Source organism: Chelonia mydas, chromosome 2 (assembly GCF_015237465.2).
Source record: "Chelonia mydas isolate rCheMyd1 chromosome 2, rCheMyd1.pri.v2, whole genome shotgun sequence".
Taxonomy (NCBI): domain Eukaryota; kingdom Metazoa; phylum Chordata; order Testudines; family Cheloniidae; genus Chelonia; species Chelonia mydas.
In genome coordinates, this window is record NC_057850.1 from 171,596,660 (window position 1) to 171,614,793 (window position 18,134).

An 18,134-nucleotide genomic window follows, 5' to 3' on the forward strand; every position below is an offset into this window, starting at 1 on the left:
ACCTTGGCAGGCTATGGAATCAGAGCGGAATACAGACTGGCCCACTATGGTTCTTTGCCCTCCACTGGTGGGCACAGGTTACACCACAGAGTCGGGGCAGGATACAAGAGCAAGGAAGTGGATGGTATGAAACATGAATACATACACATGTTTTCTGAGTGCAGCTCAGAGGCAGACCAGCTGGTTGTCACTCGGCTGACTCAGGTGGCAGGTCGGAGGATAGCCAGAGGTGAGGGGAGCTTGCGGGGTGGGTGCCAGATGACAAGTTCTGGAAGGCCATGGGTGAGGGGTGGGCAGGGAGCACCCTCCCACAAGAGTTGTGTACTTTTCCCTGCAGCTTCTGATTCTAGCACATTCCATCCTTGGCCCCACAAAGTTGCAGTACCACAACCTCTTGCTGGCACTGGCCAAGATGGCCATCCATTACTCCAAGATAAGGTAAGCGAGGGGATCAAGAGAAAAGGCTGTCCTCACCTCCTGGAGCACACACCTGGTGGACAGCCCCATGTGTGGTCCACCCTAGTCCTTCTGATCGAAATCCAGGAGGTGTCCAAGTCTGGTGGTACTAGCCAGGATCAACCTCCGACACACCAAGGAGGACTCTACCACCTGCATACAAAGATGGAAGCTGTGTAGTAGAGGTTCCAAGCAGAGGTCCCCACCCCACAGAAGCCACTATGGACCTGCTCACTAAGACTAGCTTCCAGGTCCTGAGGAGATCCTGATAAAAGACCAGCAGGTGAGACCTCTTGGGTGGAGATAACAGAACTGCTGGTCGTGTTGGAGGTCTCAGCGTTGGCAGAAGAAGACATGTGCCGGTCTACCTGCACTGTAAAGGAGACTCTGTAGAACCTGGAAGTGAAAGGCATGGACCTAGATACAGATCAGCCCCTGTCCGCCCGCCCACAAGGGGAGGCTCAGGACACCAGCAGCGATCCAGTGTTGTCGTGGCCAGAAAAACTCCAGGATATTTTTCTGGAGGCTGACCAGATTTCTTGTGGGCAGGCTCAGGGTGAGAAACTAGTCTCAGAGGTTGGACAGGACCAGCTGGCTGAGCACCAGCACCTTCCCCAGAAGGGAAATGTATTCATCCTCACAGTCCCCTGTAAGGTAGGACAGTGCTGTTATCTCCACCATACAGAGGAAGAACTGAGGCACTAACTTGCCCAAGTTCACACAGGGCGTCTGGAGGCTGTAACATAACTCATGGTGTATCATATATCAATTATCCTTCATGTCAGAGTCGCAAACCAGAAAGCACATGGGGAATAATCTGCTATTTGGATCTCTGGTGTGGATGTTACATAATAAATGAAATCCCAGCTTCTCTCCCATTTACACAAACACTGTTTTCATTGAATTTGTCTCAAACATTATCCAAGTTTGGTGGATTAAAGGGATAGGCTGCCTTTCTGTATTTTGGACCACCAAGTCTCCATTCAGTTGAAGAATAACTTACTTTTTGATCTTCCTCAACCCAGGCTCTTTCCAACTGTCCAGCATTTTATAAACACACAAATCTAGGAGACTAACATGTTCTCTCTCTCTCCCACTTGAAACAGTTCTGAGCTCTCAGGGATCTAACAGAGATGCTTTGTCAGCAATATACAAGATCCTAAGGCCCCAATTCTGCAATTTCCAGCACACAGGTGGACTCCTATGCCCAATGCAGAGCCCTGTTGCCTGCAACTGGGCTCCACGTTCAACAAGTTGAAGGATCCACCCTTTACAGTTTAGTATGTCCGAGGGCATGACCTCTTGCAGATGTGCAGACCAATGTTGGTCTTATGTTCTCACAATTTCTAAATTTTAATGTGGATTTAACATTAAGTCCTTGCACTAAATCTTCATTTTTTTAAGAGAAAAGGCATTGGCAAAATGATTACCTCACATGGCCTTAACCAGTTAAGGACACTTTCATTTCAGCTAAAATTGCTCAGAGCACCACCAACATCCTAGGATCCTTAAGAAAATTCATAGAAAATGTCCTCTTGTAGATGTGCAAACCAATGTTGTTCAGATCTTCATTATTCCAAAAACGATCGAGCTTGGAATGATTATAATCCTCGTTGGAGGATGGCAAAACAATCCAAGTTTGAAACTAAAAAGCTAAGTCAAACAACACAGCATGCTATAGGCATGGAAACACACATTTTCTCACTCAAAGACAAAATATCATTCAACATACTTGCACCTATCGGGGTGCAGACAACTAAACCAAAGACATGAGAGCAAAGATACAAGAAGGTCTGTTTACTATAGACAAAACCCTACCAAAAAGACATCCCCCTAAACAACTTTGATAGAAAGTCGTAAATAGAAGTGCCTTTTTTCCTAGTCTAGATAAGACCTTTGTCATATGTTTATATGCAGAGAGAAACCTGTTACAGCAGAATAACTTTTCCTTAGTTTTTGATTTCTACTTAAGTGTAATCAGTGGTCCAAGTGAATACAGCAATATACTGAGAAAAATTTTCATAATAGTTTTCATTCTGAAGTGCTTATTCTACAGCAGTTCAGTTACAAGCCAGATTGATGGTTTCTCTAACACAGCGGTTCTCAAACTGTGGGTCGGGACCCCAGAGTGGGTTGCGACACCATTTTAATGGGGTTGCCAGGGCTGGCATTAGACTTGCTGGCGCTCTGGGCTAAAGCCAAAATCTGAGCCCCACCACTCAGGGCTGAAGCCCTCAAGCTTTAGTGCCCCCCAGGATGGCAGGGTTTGTGGTGGGGCTCGGGCTTCAGTCTCCTTTCCCAGGGTTGTGTTATAATTTTTGTTGGCAGAAGGGGGTCACGGTGCAATGAAGTTTGAGAAACCCTGCTCTAAAACATTAAACTGATCAATAGACATCACCAGCTCTAAGGTAAGAAACAAGAAGAGATACCCTTAAAGTGAACATATGCACAAGCTTCTCCAGTTGTGAGTTTTCCCACTTTAAACTAATTTACATGAATCCAGTTCTAGTTGATCTCATGTGGCCTGCTCCCTTTCACTCCCTAGCCATTTCCAAACTATCAAGGATCTTCCCCCTATCTCAGCTGTCAAACAACATAGAACAGTAAAAGTAATGTACAATTTACTAAGCAGTCCTAAGAGCACAAGCTTACACTCATCTCTAAAGGGAGAAGGCATAAGACAAAGAAAACATACTGGGATATCCTGATTTGAAATCTGTAACATATGTGAATAAACATCTTGGTGTATCAGAATAATTCCCCACCACCCACCCAAAAATTTTTTTTTGAAAATCTAAAATTGTAAGTCTGTTGTGAACAAAATACCGAAAAGGAACCAAGAGTGAAATCCTTGTTCTTCTGACTAGGAAGTTAGCTACTGATTTCGGTGAGATCAGGATTTCATTCCACTGAGTAACAATCAAACAGATTATTAATTTATTATTATTATTTTGGAAAAACCCATACTAGCAAAACACTGAATCAGGGACCTTTGATTCCAATACTTCTTGAACTTCAGTAGTATCTTCTTCTATTTTCTTGGTTGGTGGTAGTCTTATTGTGAGGCCTGAAATCAAAACTTTGAGACAGAAACCATGAAATAACATTAGCCCCGCCTTTGGAAGAGTGAAGTCTAAAAAGAGTACAGGATTCAACTTATTCCATAAAGAAAAAAGTTGCCAACAAATCAAGAAGTCATCAAATCAGGAGACAAAAGTTGAGGTCAGAATGCAACAAACAAGGAAAGCAAAATAGCTAGAGCACTACATATTGTGACGTGGTCAGTCATTCATGCACTAGACAGCCCAAACTTGCTTGGCCTTTAAAAATATCAAAATATTCAGATTAGAAGAATGGACTGCCTCCTTCAAGCATCCAGTCGCTACTCCCTTCAGTTGCAAGGTACAGCACTTAGACCCCCCACAATTTATTCAACCTTTATATATCTTGTACATCACTGAGTTTGTTTTACTAGTGGCTTCAAAAAGTTTTAAACCACTGCACAGGCGATAAGTAGAAAAGATTAAGACAGTTACTGTGGCAGGAAAATAGTGTTGATCTAAGTAAAATATGCAGACTATTTAGAAACTATCAGAGGTGACCTGTGCCTGCCGATAGCGGGGGGACAGTGCGGGCAGCAGGCTTCAGCAATGTTACTGAGCATGCTCAGTCCGTGTGAGCATGCAGACTACAAGCCAAGCAGCAAATAGGGGGTAGTGGGCGGAAAGGGAATGTGACCCTGCTTCCTCCCCGCATCCGCCCCTCACCCTAAATGTCGCCTCTGGAAACTATGAATCCCACTTTCAGAGGAACTGAGAATTCCATAGTAGAGCTGGTTAAAAAAATTTGTTATTTTCTCCAACGGAAAATTTTGATGAAAATGTATATGTTCATTTTTGTCTAAATTTAACCTGGAAAAAAAAATTTCAGCAGAAATACAAGTACTAAAAACTTTTATTTCTACTAAAATATATGGGGGGGTTTTTTTGGGACATTCCGTTTTTTGACAAAAACTTTCCAAAGGAAGCTGTGAAAAAATTGTGTAATCAAAAAACCCAATTTCCTGTTAAAAATGTTTCCACTGAAAATTTCCAACAAGGCTATCGTGTTGGGGTGACCACATTTGCAAAATCCAAAACTGGGGTACTGTTGTGGCGACACTATTTCGGGTCATGAAGTAGTCACACAGAAAGCTAAAGGCACACTTCTTTTTAAAAATGCGTGCGGGTATCAGCGCAGCCAGCTTCTGCATATTTCTTGGACTGGAGGGGGTTTTTTTTCCCCAGTAACTTACGGTCTGAACTAGTTTATAATTAAACAGCAAATAGGTGTTGTTAACATTGACTTTGAGCAAAAGAACAGCACTGATTGTAGAGACTTTTATCTTCACTCCAAAGCCTGCTCTTCACCCTTGATGCTCATTTCAATTGTCTGTCTAGTAAAACACAATGCCAATTCTACTCAGTGTAGCAATAATTCTTGAAAAAACATTTGGTAGTTATAAAAAATCCAAGCGTTTTGAGCGATGACACAAAAAAGTGGGACAGTTCAGGTGTCCCAAAAGAGACATATTGGACATCGGAACATAAAACCAGAACTGAGATATATATAAAGTCACTTTGCATAGACTTCAATGGGAGACATGGATGCTCAGTGCCCCTAAAATTCAGGCCATAGATGAACACGCAGCATAATACGTCAAAAGGTCACTTCACCCCCCTCTGTACATTCGTGTAGATGCACTTTCTAAAATAAAATAACGTACTGAATGTACACCATACACTATTTCCAAACATCTCTGTCTTTGCTATTTCAAAACCACATTTCTTTAAGCAGGGACCCTATATATGGTAAGTATGAAGTTGAAAAAGAGGTATTTGTTTCTAATTATATAAGTGTATATATGTGAAAAAAATTCTGCAGAGGTAGAACAATTGATTTGTACAATCAGAAAACTCAAAAATGGCTAAACGTGTTTTTGTGATTTGTTTTCCTTCTGGATTGAGCCAAGTTGTTAAAAGTTCATTCTAAACAGTAAACTTGTTTAAATCAGGGATCTGCAACCTTTGGCACACGGCCCATCAGGGAAATCCACTGGCAGGCCATGACGGTTTGTTTACCTGCAGCATCAGTAGGTTCAGCCGAGCGCAGCTCCCACTGGCCGCTGTTCACTGTTCCAGGCCAATGGGGGCTGCGGGAATCGGCGTGGGCCAAGGGATGCGACAGGTAAACAAACCGGCCCGGCCAGCCAGGGGATTTCCCTGACGGGCCACGAGCCAAAGGTTGCCAATCCCTGGTTTAAATTATAATTTATTTAAAATAGGAATTTAAGGCAGAAATCTCCTTTCTACAATATCTCTAAACATCAGAGTATACATAGCAGATCTAAAGAACCTTTAGCTATCGAACGTTGATCTTACCATCTTAGGCCTGGTTTTTTAATGTAACACCTTTTAATATTGTACATTTTTTTAATTACACCTCAGGACATGATCCTGCGAACACTTACATGTGTTTAACTTTATGCATGTGAGCAGTCCCACTCAAACATGGAACTACTCACATAAATAAAGGTGAGCATATGCATAAATGTTTGCAGGATCAGGGCTTAGGGTGGTATTCCTGCATTTTAAAAAATTAATACATCAAGAACTATATCCTAAGACAATTCCCTTTACAAACTCCAATTAATACTATAAAATCAGTATAAAGACTATAACTTGAGAACTAAAGTCCAAGGTCAAATAGCAGTAGTAAGTGCCTCTCATCTCAACCCCAGACTCACGACAGAAGGCTGTGAAGAATATAAAACCTCATGGTTCAGGATTTAAACCAATTCCTAACTATTAGATATAACACTGAGAGCTTTATGTGGGATAGACTATTTTCCACTTCTGACTATTGTGGGGTTTCTTGCACCCTCCCTCTGGTACTGCCACTGCCGGAGACAGGATACTGGACTTGATGGAGTTCTGGTCCACTATAACAATGCCTATATTGAGCAAGTTATCGTAAAGCAGTTCGCATGGTTGCCGACTGCTATCTTCCCTACACCTGCTTTCTGGATACACAGAAAATGTCAGTCTCCAGAAATCTCACTCCATTAATCTGAATGAGCATAAATGAACTAGAAAGGTTTGTATAAAATGGCATGCTTCCTGGTGCAGAATTTTGGGAAGAATAAATGAGCCTTATGAGCCTTTGCACAAGTCTGCAAAGTTAAAATACCTGTTATTGAACAGTACACAATGTGAGAAGCAATCTTGTTAATGTCTTCATACCCCAGGCCCATTTCAGCCAGTTTCCCAGGGACATAATTTTCCACAAAAACATCAGACACAGCTGCAAGCTGAAAGAAAAGACAAAGATGAGTCAGACTTCTTAATCAACTGCTGAAAGTTCAACAAGTTCCCCACATAACTTAATTTAAAATTTCAGTAAACAAGATAGTTCCTGGCTTTCCTACAGTACAGAAGTCACAAGGTAATTGTGACTGGCTTAAATAAATTTGTTATTCTGAACAAATGGCTTCTCTACTCTGGTCAGTTACAAACGAGAAGTGTTGCGTGCCTAGAATGGACTCACTATACACGGCTGCTACTCTATTAAAATCTTGAATGCACCATATATGTTGTTATATGGTGTAATCATGGCAATTGGCCAAGGGCTGTCTACATTTAATAGGACAAAACACCAACATTATATTTGTCTTTCCTAATTTTGGGAACAAGTAGGGAGAAGAGGAAGCACCCTTCATCTGCTGCTGTTTTCTTTCTGGCAGAAACCGATGCTTTTGGCAACCGTGTTTTTAATTTCCAAACTATCAACTTCACATATAGTATCTTTTAATATATTTCATGGCCGTGGTGCTGTCTATTTTTTTCTACACATAACTATCTGATGATGTTAGATTAAAACCCTAAAGGCAGTTTCAGGAATAGAATATCCAGCCCTGGAGCCTGACTTTCTGTCTCACAGCAGAAATGACAATGCTTATAAACAATGTGATAGGATGCAGCTGCTTTCTAAACCTAGAAAACTCCATGTCAGTGGACTGTTTCTCAACATAGCAAACAAAAGACTACCACCGTTTTCTCAAGTGTATCTATTTCTTACGCTCTGCAACTAAAGCTTTTGATCTGGATCTATTCTTCATATGCTTTTATAGTTGAGCCCAAGGGCTCTTACCAAGAAAGGCAAGTTAAGGGTTAAAGATACAGAAATACTCTTATTATTTTCACCTGTTCAATGAGGGGAAAGGATTTAATATGAGAGAATACTCAAAGGTTAATCCTTGGTTATCAACATTTCCTTTATACTTTATATATTTCCACATAAAGAACCTTTGCATCAATTTAACTAAACCAGTATCCTAAAATTGATTATTGCCAACTTGTTTACACATCAATTTATCTTAAATCACTTTAGTTTAATTGGTGTAACTTTCATATGTGGATATAGGTTTAAAATTAGTTAAATACTTTTATATAGATTTAGCTTATGCATGTAAATTTACCAACATAAATTACACAATATAAACCAAGTTTAAATGAATAGATCAGCATCCACACTAAGTTGTACCAGTTGAATCAGAATTAAAAATAAAAAAAAAATCACACCTTTATATTTAAACCACTACAATTCTGTATATAGACCAGCCCTAAATCAATCTGAATTCACACCTTTTATTTCCGTGTAAGTTTTTATGTAAACCAGCCCCCTGTTGCACAATATAGGAAATATCTATTTAGCTATTGTACCGTTACATAAATGGTCTGATCCAAAGCCTACTGAAATCAGTTGAAAGACTCCTAATGATTTTAATGGATTTCAAATCAGAGCCTAAATCATACTTTCATTCATCCCCACATATGGGAAGTTATATCTGGACATATTTATAAATGGTTATGTCATGCGAACAAAGTTAATTATGAACCTCTGGAGAAACAGGCTTATACCTGAGAAGATGGTGGTGGTCAATTTAAGGAATATGAGAAACAATCCACTGACACATACATATATACACATACATTAATTAAGCACAGGCTTTGTGCAAAAGTGAACTGTTTTAGATTATTTCTAGTCGACCAGAGTTCTACTTTCTGAAGCTATCATGTATCTGGCTGATTACTATGTACAGTACATTGGAACAGTTTCCATAAACTAGTGTCATCATATCAGCAATCACAACCATTATTGTTCTAGCATGTAGGCTGTTTTACTGTATCTAAGGCCAAAGAAAAAGCCAAGCCAGTAAACATTTAACCGGGTAGACAGAAACTGATTCTTATTCAGACAACAAGGCATGCAACTTATGAATGATTGGATTGGCTGCATGGAGGAGACACTAATAACATCCACAGATAGTCTGTAAGTTCAACATAAGGTAAAAGTGCATTTTAAAGCCATGAATTGTATTTAAAGGGACAGTATCAAGAAAATCCAGGACTACAACGTGACTGGTTTAAAATTATTTAAAGCCTTTTGAGGAATCGTCTCTAGATTTTTAATAAATGTTGTTGAATTTTAATGGGGGAGGATTGATTGTTGTTTAATTCACCATTCCATTGCTGAGAAATGAATGCACATTATTTCATGGAAGCTACAAAAAGTGTGTGACTGGCATGGAAGGAGTCCTGTCTCTCACGGAGAACAAGGGTTCCACAGAGCTAGTGCCACTGTCAGCACTAGCCTGGAAGATGGGAGAAGGTAGGACCATAGCCCTCCAACCTCTCTGCACACGCTAGCAGAACCAGACAGGTAAGATGGGGAGCACACTAAACAGTCTTTAAGGGTGTCTTCGCTGCAGAATTAACGCAGGCTTTAACTAGGTTGTTGCCCCAACCCCCTCTTGTCCACACACACAAACATCTCACCAGAGTTTGGTTGTACTTCAGACACAGGCTGGCTGGTCCAGCGGGGGATACAGGCTAGAGCTCAGATACTACTTTCACTCAGGCTGGTAACTCGCCGATTTTGTAGTGAGGACATAGGCTAACTCTTTCAATTGCTGATAGTCCTCCAATGCTTTCCCGCAATTTCCTCCCCCTCTCAGCCCAAAGTACCCAGAAGGAGAGACAAGTTATCCCACAACACACCAGGAAAAAAATCAGAGCAAACTCAGTTTACTGCAGCACAAAGAACCATGGAAAAGTCTAGTGACACACACAGGGAGTGCAGCATCAGTGAGGACGCAATAACTCAGGTTTGGCTTTGCAATGTGGCTGCTCACACCTGGGCTAGACTAAGGCCAATCACCCAAGTTAACTCATCAGTGAAGACATCCTCTAAAGGTGCTGCACTAACTGTACTACTTGGGTGCTCTATGAGGCTTGGTCTCTCCCTGATGCCTTCCTGGTTCAATTGTTGGATCACCCTAACCCCGACATAGGGCTGTGACTTAATATCGATCAAATTCCACCGTTCATGCCCCACTTTAGATCTCTGAATACAAAGTCTAGCTTTCTTATTTTGGTCTCCAATAAGGAATGAGATCAAAAAGGCGCATGCACTGGAACTGTACTTAATACAGCTAGTACACTATTCTGTTCAACTTTATATCTCATTAAAAGGTGGCGGTATAAGTACAAAAATATAGATTGTTTCTGTTTCTCTCTCGTAATTGCACCCATTATTTGGAAAACACCAATATTAAAAACATATACTATTTTATGAAAAGAAGAAAATTTGTAGAAAGTAGTATTAATATTGCCAATTCATCCTTTTGGGATAACATTTAAAAGAATTCCATAAAGATAAGTTGTATCCACCGCAACTATCAATTTCTCTTCTCTGACATAGGCACGAATGTGTGGGATGGATCTGCTGACTTCAGAGAAGAGAAAAGGGCCTGCCCATTAATTTCCCATCAGAAAGTTCTCCCAAAACTATGGTAACTAATATAAATTTTATGTAAGAACCACTACAAAATTATTTATAGTAAATGCACAGGAGGAATAGATCCTACAGACTTATCCTCTGACAGCAAGTTTTGATGAATTGGTAAGTAGGGCTGTAAAAAATATACTCAGACATATCAACACAAAAGGGTGATAGGACGTCAGATAAGTGGACTTGCTACTTTTAGAAGAGAGCAAATTACAGATAAGGTTAGATTTCTCTCTACTGAGCTGCATATCCACTTATCCATCACATACTTAGGAAGCAGCCAGCAGTGAAATATAGAAAATATTAGAAAGGGCAAACAGTGATATGAGCTAAGTAGACTAAGGAAGAGCAGCGTGAGTTACTGGGGCACCAAAGGGTGAAATAACCTTGTGACTAATTATGTGAGAGCAGATGTCTGGAAACCCATCTTCTATTGCTTTGTAAAAGGGATGAAAAATGGACCAGACTGCTGATTTACAGATTTCTCCTGCTGACTTGCAAGCCTCTTCTACCCAAGTTGTTTTGGCTGCATCTGTGGAATGCGCCTCAAGGTTCTCTGAGGCTACTAGGCTTTTGGCTTTGCTCTTTAACACAGCTCTGGATGCACACAGTGAACATTTCTTTGTAAGTCTTGTTTCCTGTACCCAAGATGGAAGTTTAGGAAATAAGACCATTGATTTTCTGAAGCGTTCGGTACTCTGTATATAAAATTTTAGTAGCCACATAACCTCTTCTTTCTGGTACTTGGGCTCAGGATGTAAGTTAAGGATAAATTATGTCTCAAGACCTGAACTTCTCATATTAATGAATTTCCTTATGGTATTTAACGTGACTTTTTTCTGTATGGAAGTGGATAAGGCTCAGAATTCAGCATGGAGAGTGTGCCAGATGTACTGACCACTAAGATGACTACCTGTTATAAATCTGCCACTAAAGAAAAATGTATCCATTCATGCACACCCATTTGATCAAATCCAGCACTAGAAAGGTCCCATTTTATGGTCCCAATTTAGGTCCAACCATAATCTCACAAGGATAAACCTGGAAGATTTTAGCACCATATAATGCAAAACCACCAACCTGTTAGCCCCACACCAGAAACTAAATCTAGTTCAGAACCAAAACACACCTCCTTAGCCCATCTCTACTGTTACTACAACACCACTGCTTTGATTGCCACTGATTCAAGAAAAAAAAGTTACATTTATGACTGCATCTTCCATAAAGAATGGGGGCTATGGGAAATCAGAGTCAGCAAGGCCTGAATGCTTGATCTTTAAATCTGAGGTGAATGATTGTACAAAACCTAAATTTTCTTTGTAATTTCTTCTCTGTTAGGCTTTGATTTTCAGCTTTATTTTTTTGCGGGGGAAAATCAGCCTCCACTGGAATGATGGTCTCCTTCATTTCCACAGCCACTCTGGTGTCAATTTCAGGCATCTAAACTATTGGTTTGTTCTCCTTTTAGATCTTCTACAGTATCATGATTTGCCTATTAAGGAATCTGCTGTTGGAAGACTGTTTCCATTCAGACCAATTTACTTTATCTACAGCAGCACTGAGGGAAAAATCTAACTATTTTTTGCTGCTGGTGAGAAACTATTTGCCTGTAGGGGCTTGTTTGGCTTCCTCAAACTACTGTTCCCAGGCCAAGAGAGTCAGGATGACTAAACAGTGTTGTTGAAATACTCCTGAGGGAAAAACCTGGTTTGGGGAGCCTACTTAAAGTTGCCTGACTCAGAATGAAGAGGCTCCCTCCTTCAAGGGATGAAGAATCTACAGACAGGGAGGACACTAAAAAGGATGAAACCACATGTTTCCTGAGCATATGACCTTTGGTTTTTCAGTTTTTCTAACATTCCTTATATTTTCTAGATATTTTGTAACCCTTGCCTGAGAAATAATCAATTAGTTTGGGGGTAGAAGGATAGAAATGAGCCCTACCTGTCTTTTTCTTTCTAGCTTTTGGCCTTTCAGTAAAATCACTAGGGGAGACCACCACCTCAGGAATGACCCATATTTTACCCTAAATGCTCGCTGGGCAACAAAGTCTCTTGGAGTTTGCCTATATTAGGAAAGGCGGTTAAGGCGAGGTCCTGCCACAACCTGTGTCTACATGAAGGAAATTATTGTGGTTAGGTTGGGATTAGTTAGCATATTTAGCTACCTAGTCCCAAGCTAATCTTGATAAACCTTAGAACAGGAAGAAACACCATCAAGTGCAGCCCTGGAGAGAATCAGGAGAATGTACTGGACAGAGGAAGAAGTGCAGAGGTGGTAGGATGGGGTTCTCCAATCCCCTTCTCTGTTATGTGACTTGATAGATTCCCTGCACTGCCACTCCTTACTTGAAGAGTTTACCCTGTTTCCTGGAATCTGTGCATTTCTTGGCAAGTTGCTGTAGCTACTATGGTGCTAGTTCAGCTCTCTGCTATACCACGAACAGTCCATCTTCTGAATGCTCAGTAGATTTTGGCTCAGTGCCACGCTGCCCATGTGTTTCTGCTGAGGTGTTAGGTGCTGATATTGTGGGGTGGCAGATGGTGGGAGGGAAGCTACTAAAATACACCAATTTTTTATGAAGCAAAATTGTATAATTTTTCCAAACCACCCATATGAAATCTATGAAGTTAAGTAACAATCAATATTGCCTTGCAGTTCTATTCTAAAGTGTGTCTATGAAAATGACATTATAGGATTCTGGGTTTAAGGTCTCCAAATGATTTCCATATTAAGTGTGCTCACTTCTGCATAAGCGAAAAACACAAACTCAAATTGGAATCCATCATTTTACTTTTTTTTTCTTTGCTGTTCTGCTGCTCTTTGGTTCTGTAGGGTTAACAGGAGTAACAAGTAGCAAATCTTGTCTGTCACTAAATTAAACAGGGTGAGACAGAAGTAAGGAATAGCTCTATTGAATATGATGTGCCATTTTTACATAGTTACTTTTGAGAGTAAAACCACATTTTAAGTTCTAAAATGAAAAACTGAGAGAGAGAGAGAGAGAGAGAGAGAGAGAGCGCGCGCGAGCGCAGAAATATGAAACCTGATCTGGCAAGTCAACAGGCATTGAGGCAACTTTGCTATTCATAGGATCTGATCAACAGTAAACAAACGAAAAACATTTCAAATATTGGGGCCCAAACCTGCTCCCACAGACTTCATTGGCCCTCTGAGCAAAGCAGACATACGCGAACATTTGCTATACAAATACAACAATGAAAATATAGATGAACAGATGGTTCACCATTCCTAATACAGTGAAATACTGTTAAACATGAAGTCCATTTTTCCACATAAAAGCTTTACTCTCAGCACTATAAATGGAAGTGCAATTTCTCATTGCAGTGCACTGTGGGACTTCATCTGACTTCAAAGTGGATTTCACACTATCCAAACTCACTGTAACTGAGTTGCACTGTATATTGAGTCATGAAGATAAATGTTTAAGTGTATAAAAGAAAATCAGTATATTGCTGTTTAACACAACGATACAGGTGATACACATTAACGATATTATCCTGTTTTTAATTATTAATCCACCATTATATTAATATTTATTCTTTGCTATTATGCTGAAAACAATGTAAAATGCATGATTTACATTGTACCAGAACATACCTCTCTGATTATCTTTGCTCCTTTTGGATTTTTCATATTGACAGCTATACTCTGGTAACAAAAAATACAATATTGTTAGCTATGTGAAAGTCCCTGTGTCACTCACCCTGTCATCTTCTTGCAAATGTAACAAATTATACATCCTTAATTGTTCAAAATATTCATTCTGGTTCTTTAAAAGAACTATTCACTTCCATATTGCAATGTAATGCCAATTTTAATCTTACCACATTTACATATAGTAAGGATTACACAAATGTAAACTACAGTATTTGGGGTTTGTACCCTATAAAGCATGCTTAAGAAAAAACAGACCAATTCTTGCTTTGTTAGTTACTGGTTTCTGCCTAATTGTTACAGTTATCTAATTTGTCAAAAAAAATTGCTTCTGTTCAATACAATACAGTCTCTAGTACTACTATAAATATTATCTAAAGAACTTAAAAGAAAAATGTTATAAAGTTTGTTCTGAGTTCCTTGTCACAGAAAAAAACAATCCACAATGCACAATAGTGGCATTTCTGTTTACCTTTTTATTTCGATTTACACTGAGAAAATAAACGCTTTCTGTTCCAACAAAAGGTGGCCCCCAGGTTCTTGTGTCATCACCAACTCCTGAAAATAAGAATGTCACATTTTTGTATCTGTCCAGTATTATACTGCACCAAATACACTGACAAATATGCAGAAATTGAACACTGTGTTCTTCTCCCAGTTTACCTTTAAAATGGCTTAAGCATCAGCTAGGACAGCCAAAACATCTCCTTTAATCACCATTGGTAGGCAATGGTTTAGTATCATACATATTTTAGATATTTTTTGTTATCTGTAAAGAAAAATTCCTAAACCTGATTAAGCAAAGCAGGCTTGTTTTTGCCACTGCTGTGCTATTTGAAAAATATTGTTATTGCATTCAAAGACAAAAAGTACAGAATAAGAAGGGATGATATGAATATAAAAACAACAGTTCACTTCAGAATGAATATTAACTGTTAACATGCTTGAAAATAATTTGAATTGGAATGTGTTGCACTGAGTTGACAATCCAGTACCTCCTTTAGGTTGACCTCTTGTCCTCCACACTCCCAATTTCATCAAAAATTAAGAACATCAATATCTAGCCTTTATGATTGTGAAGAAAACCTTCAAACTGTGAATGAAGAATAACCAGTGTTATGAGTTTGTAGACAGCCTGAAACGGCTCTCAAAAGAATGAACTGTCCTGCTTATCTGTAACTTAGATGTTCAATCACAATAACTTAAATGCCAACATTATTAACTATTTCACTGGTGACCAAAACATGTAAAAAAAATAAAGAAAGGGACAATCATAATACAAAGATGTGCACAATCTACTGTGAGTGACATTTTACTTTGATGCCACAAGTGGGAGGTGCATGGAAGACTATCACCACTTTTTTTCCCAGCAGGGAGGAGTAGAAACCGGGGGGGGCCACTAAATCTTATGAAGGGGGGATGGGGCAATCCTGAAAAGCCCAGCAAGACATCCAACATCCCAAAAAGCCCAGATTCCCTCAGAGTAGCATGGGCTTGGTCTGCTCTGGTGGTGCATGTGAGACAGGGCAGCTTCCTCTCTCATTCCAATGGCTGCTGCACCTCCCTCTACCAGAGGATGTCTGCAGCCTCTGACAGGTATCACTGCACCCGTTATGCCTGGGTTCAATTTTGAAGCTTTTCTTCAATCATGAGGGCTAGAAATATATATTTTTAAATGAAAATTTAGATTCAGATGTAATCACATAACTCAGGGAGCCACGGCCCTAGGCACATGCCTACTGTGCTTAGACTTTAACCCCTCCCTGTCAATGAATGAATATGAAGCCTATGGAAGGGGGAACCAAGCTTGAGTAACCCAGCAGAGCTCACAGCAGTGTATATTATTATTATTTCACATTTATTCTGCTGTAGCACCTAAAGGCAACAACCAGGTTGAACATCATTGTGCTAGGCATTGTACAAACATATAAAAAATTACAGTTCCCAAGATCTCCACATTTTGGTGTCTCAAAAGGGAGCTTGGGAAAGTATCATTACACTTTTTTCCACACACACACAGTTAAAGCCATGACAGCAATACATTTCTACAGTACCTTCCTATAAGGATTTCAAAGTGGATTACTAACACCAATAATGGAGTATGTCTAATAACTGTGAAGTAGAGCTTTTGTCAGAGGACAAGTTTATTAACCCATTTTACAGATCTGGGAAGCGGACACTGAGAGGTTAAGTGACTCCTCCAAGATCTGAATTTGAAAGAGCTAAGAATAAAATTCAGGTCTCCCAAATCTTAGGTTTGTACTTTAACCACAAGACCCTGTTGCACTGTTGTACTGTTCCTCCCTATACCCATTATACTTTGAATCATAGTTTTCAGTTTCACCTACTGGTATGGGACTGTGACCTTTCCAAAATTAAATAATTTAAAAAACTAGTGAACAAAGTTGCAGGAGCAAGTCTCTGAGAGGATGATTTGTTGGCTGAAGTGGTGGAATCCTTTTCTTGGGTGTTCATTGTGGATAGATTTCCGATTTAAGTGTAATAAATGAGTGTGTGGTTTGACTTTAGTGGTTTTTTTTCAAATAATAAAAAGAGAAAAGATTTTTTTTAAATGTCCGGAAACTTATGTAAGGAAAAACACATGACATAATGTGCAGCTGCTATGACATATCTGCATGCCTCAAGTGCGTAGTGAGGCACAAGACTGGAGGCCAAATGTGGAAATACCTCTGAAACAACTGCACTCCCTTGAGTTTGTTATTCTACTTGTATAATTTTAAGAGGAGCTCAACTAAACAAATAAAATCTGCAAAATTTAAGAAATGCAGCCATTACACTAGGACAAAGCACTTGTTATTAGTATCTAAAACAACAAGGAAGTTCTTAAGAAAACTTCTTCAAATCTAAAAAATACCTGCATAGAGTGGGAAGAAAAATCAGTTGTAATAAAGTGCAATATACAAAAGTAGCAGCTTGCTGTGATCCTACAAGACAGAGATAAATTCAGGCCATAACTACCATGGTACCAGGCTCAGAGGGAGCCATAAAAAAATGCTAAAATATATTTTTTTTTAATCTAAAAATTCACTCCTGAAGTCTGTTAACCTCTGACACTTCCAGAGCTAGAAGTGACTCTTCTGTAGGAAGCTGAGAATCTCCCTTTCCAGTGGAATAAAGATCCCATTTCTGTAACAATTTTATGCACAGAAAATCTTTCACTGGTACATAATTGAATTTACATTTAGGGGAAAGAGAAGGAAACATTTCTCTGGCAGGTTGTTTTTTAAGTCAGCTACTTGAAACTGCTCAGTGATTTGGAATATTAGAATCAGCCTCAGGAAAGATGACTCAGTGGGCAAAGATATCTTTTAATCAATGAATTCAAGTGCTTGTAATCCCCATTTCAAGACGTGTAACAACAACAAAAAGTGAAGAAAACAGTTACTGTAATCTAGACATTTTATTTTTTTTTAAAATGAAGCTCTAGTCTCTTGTTTCTTGCCATACCAAACTGTTCAATTCTACTTCAATATCTCTGACTTACGTGCCTAATTGTGGCCAACCTCAAGAGGCAAGTAATTTGCTCAGTATTCTACCTCTGTGCAACAAAATGTACTCCTGCTTAAGTTCACACAGAAAAGCTTTAGCTCAGGGCATATTAAACTACTGAAACATAATACAGTGATGGGAAAACACCTGCTTGTCCCCCTACTGGTATGGGATGTGTCCTATGGGTGTTGGCTCTGGTACAGTGCAAAATACACTTTAAAATTGACAATTTCCGACTAATGCAATATGAATCTACATCAGTGGTTCTCAACCCATGGGCCACTTGTGGCCCATGTGACATCCTCAGGGCCATACAGGTAGTATATATATTGTGTGGATGTGGTCCACATAAAACATAGACAGCTGCCACTGATCTATATCATTTCCTTGGTGGGATAAGGTATTCCTAATTTTATATGCTTACCTAATTTTCATTCAGGACACATATTTTAAAAGAGACAATGTTAACTCAAACATTGCCAAAACTGTAAATTTTTAAAAATTTTCATTAGAAATATTTCTAAACACAAGCTAATATTCCCCTTCAGCATTTGCAACCCAAACATTGCAGCACTAAGACCTTATCCAACCTGAAGCAAATT

At 39.4% G+C, this 18,134-nt stretch overlaps 1 protein-coding gene across 15 annotated transcripts in view; it reads right to left on the bottom strand.

The window, feature by feature from the left end:
* SUGCT (succinyl-CoA:glutarate-CoA transferase) overlaps nt 1–18,134 on the bottom strand; it is a 481,412-nt gene that overhangs the window by 449,228 nt on the left and 14,050 nt on the right. For all 15 annotated transcript variants that reach the window (XM_007058722.4, XM_037890011.2, XM_027821213.3 and 12 more), the window contains 3 exons: nt 14,495–14,580; nt 13,966–14,016; nt 6,685–6,805 (listed from right to left, as the gene is read on the bottom strand). In XM_007058722.4, the coding sequence (XP_007058784.2) occupies nt 6,685–6,805; nt 13,966–14,016; nt 14,495–14,580 (258 nt within the window). The remainder of the gene's footprint in view (nt 1–6,684; nt 6,806–13,965; nt 14,017–14,494; nt 14,581–18,134) is intronic.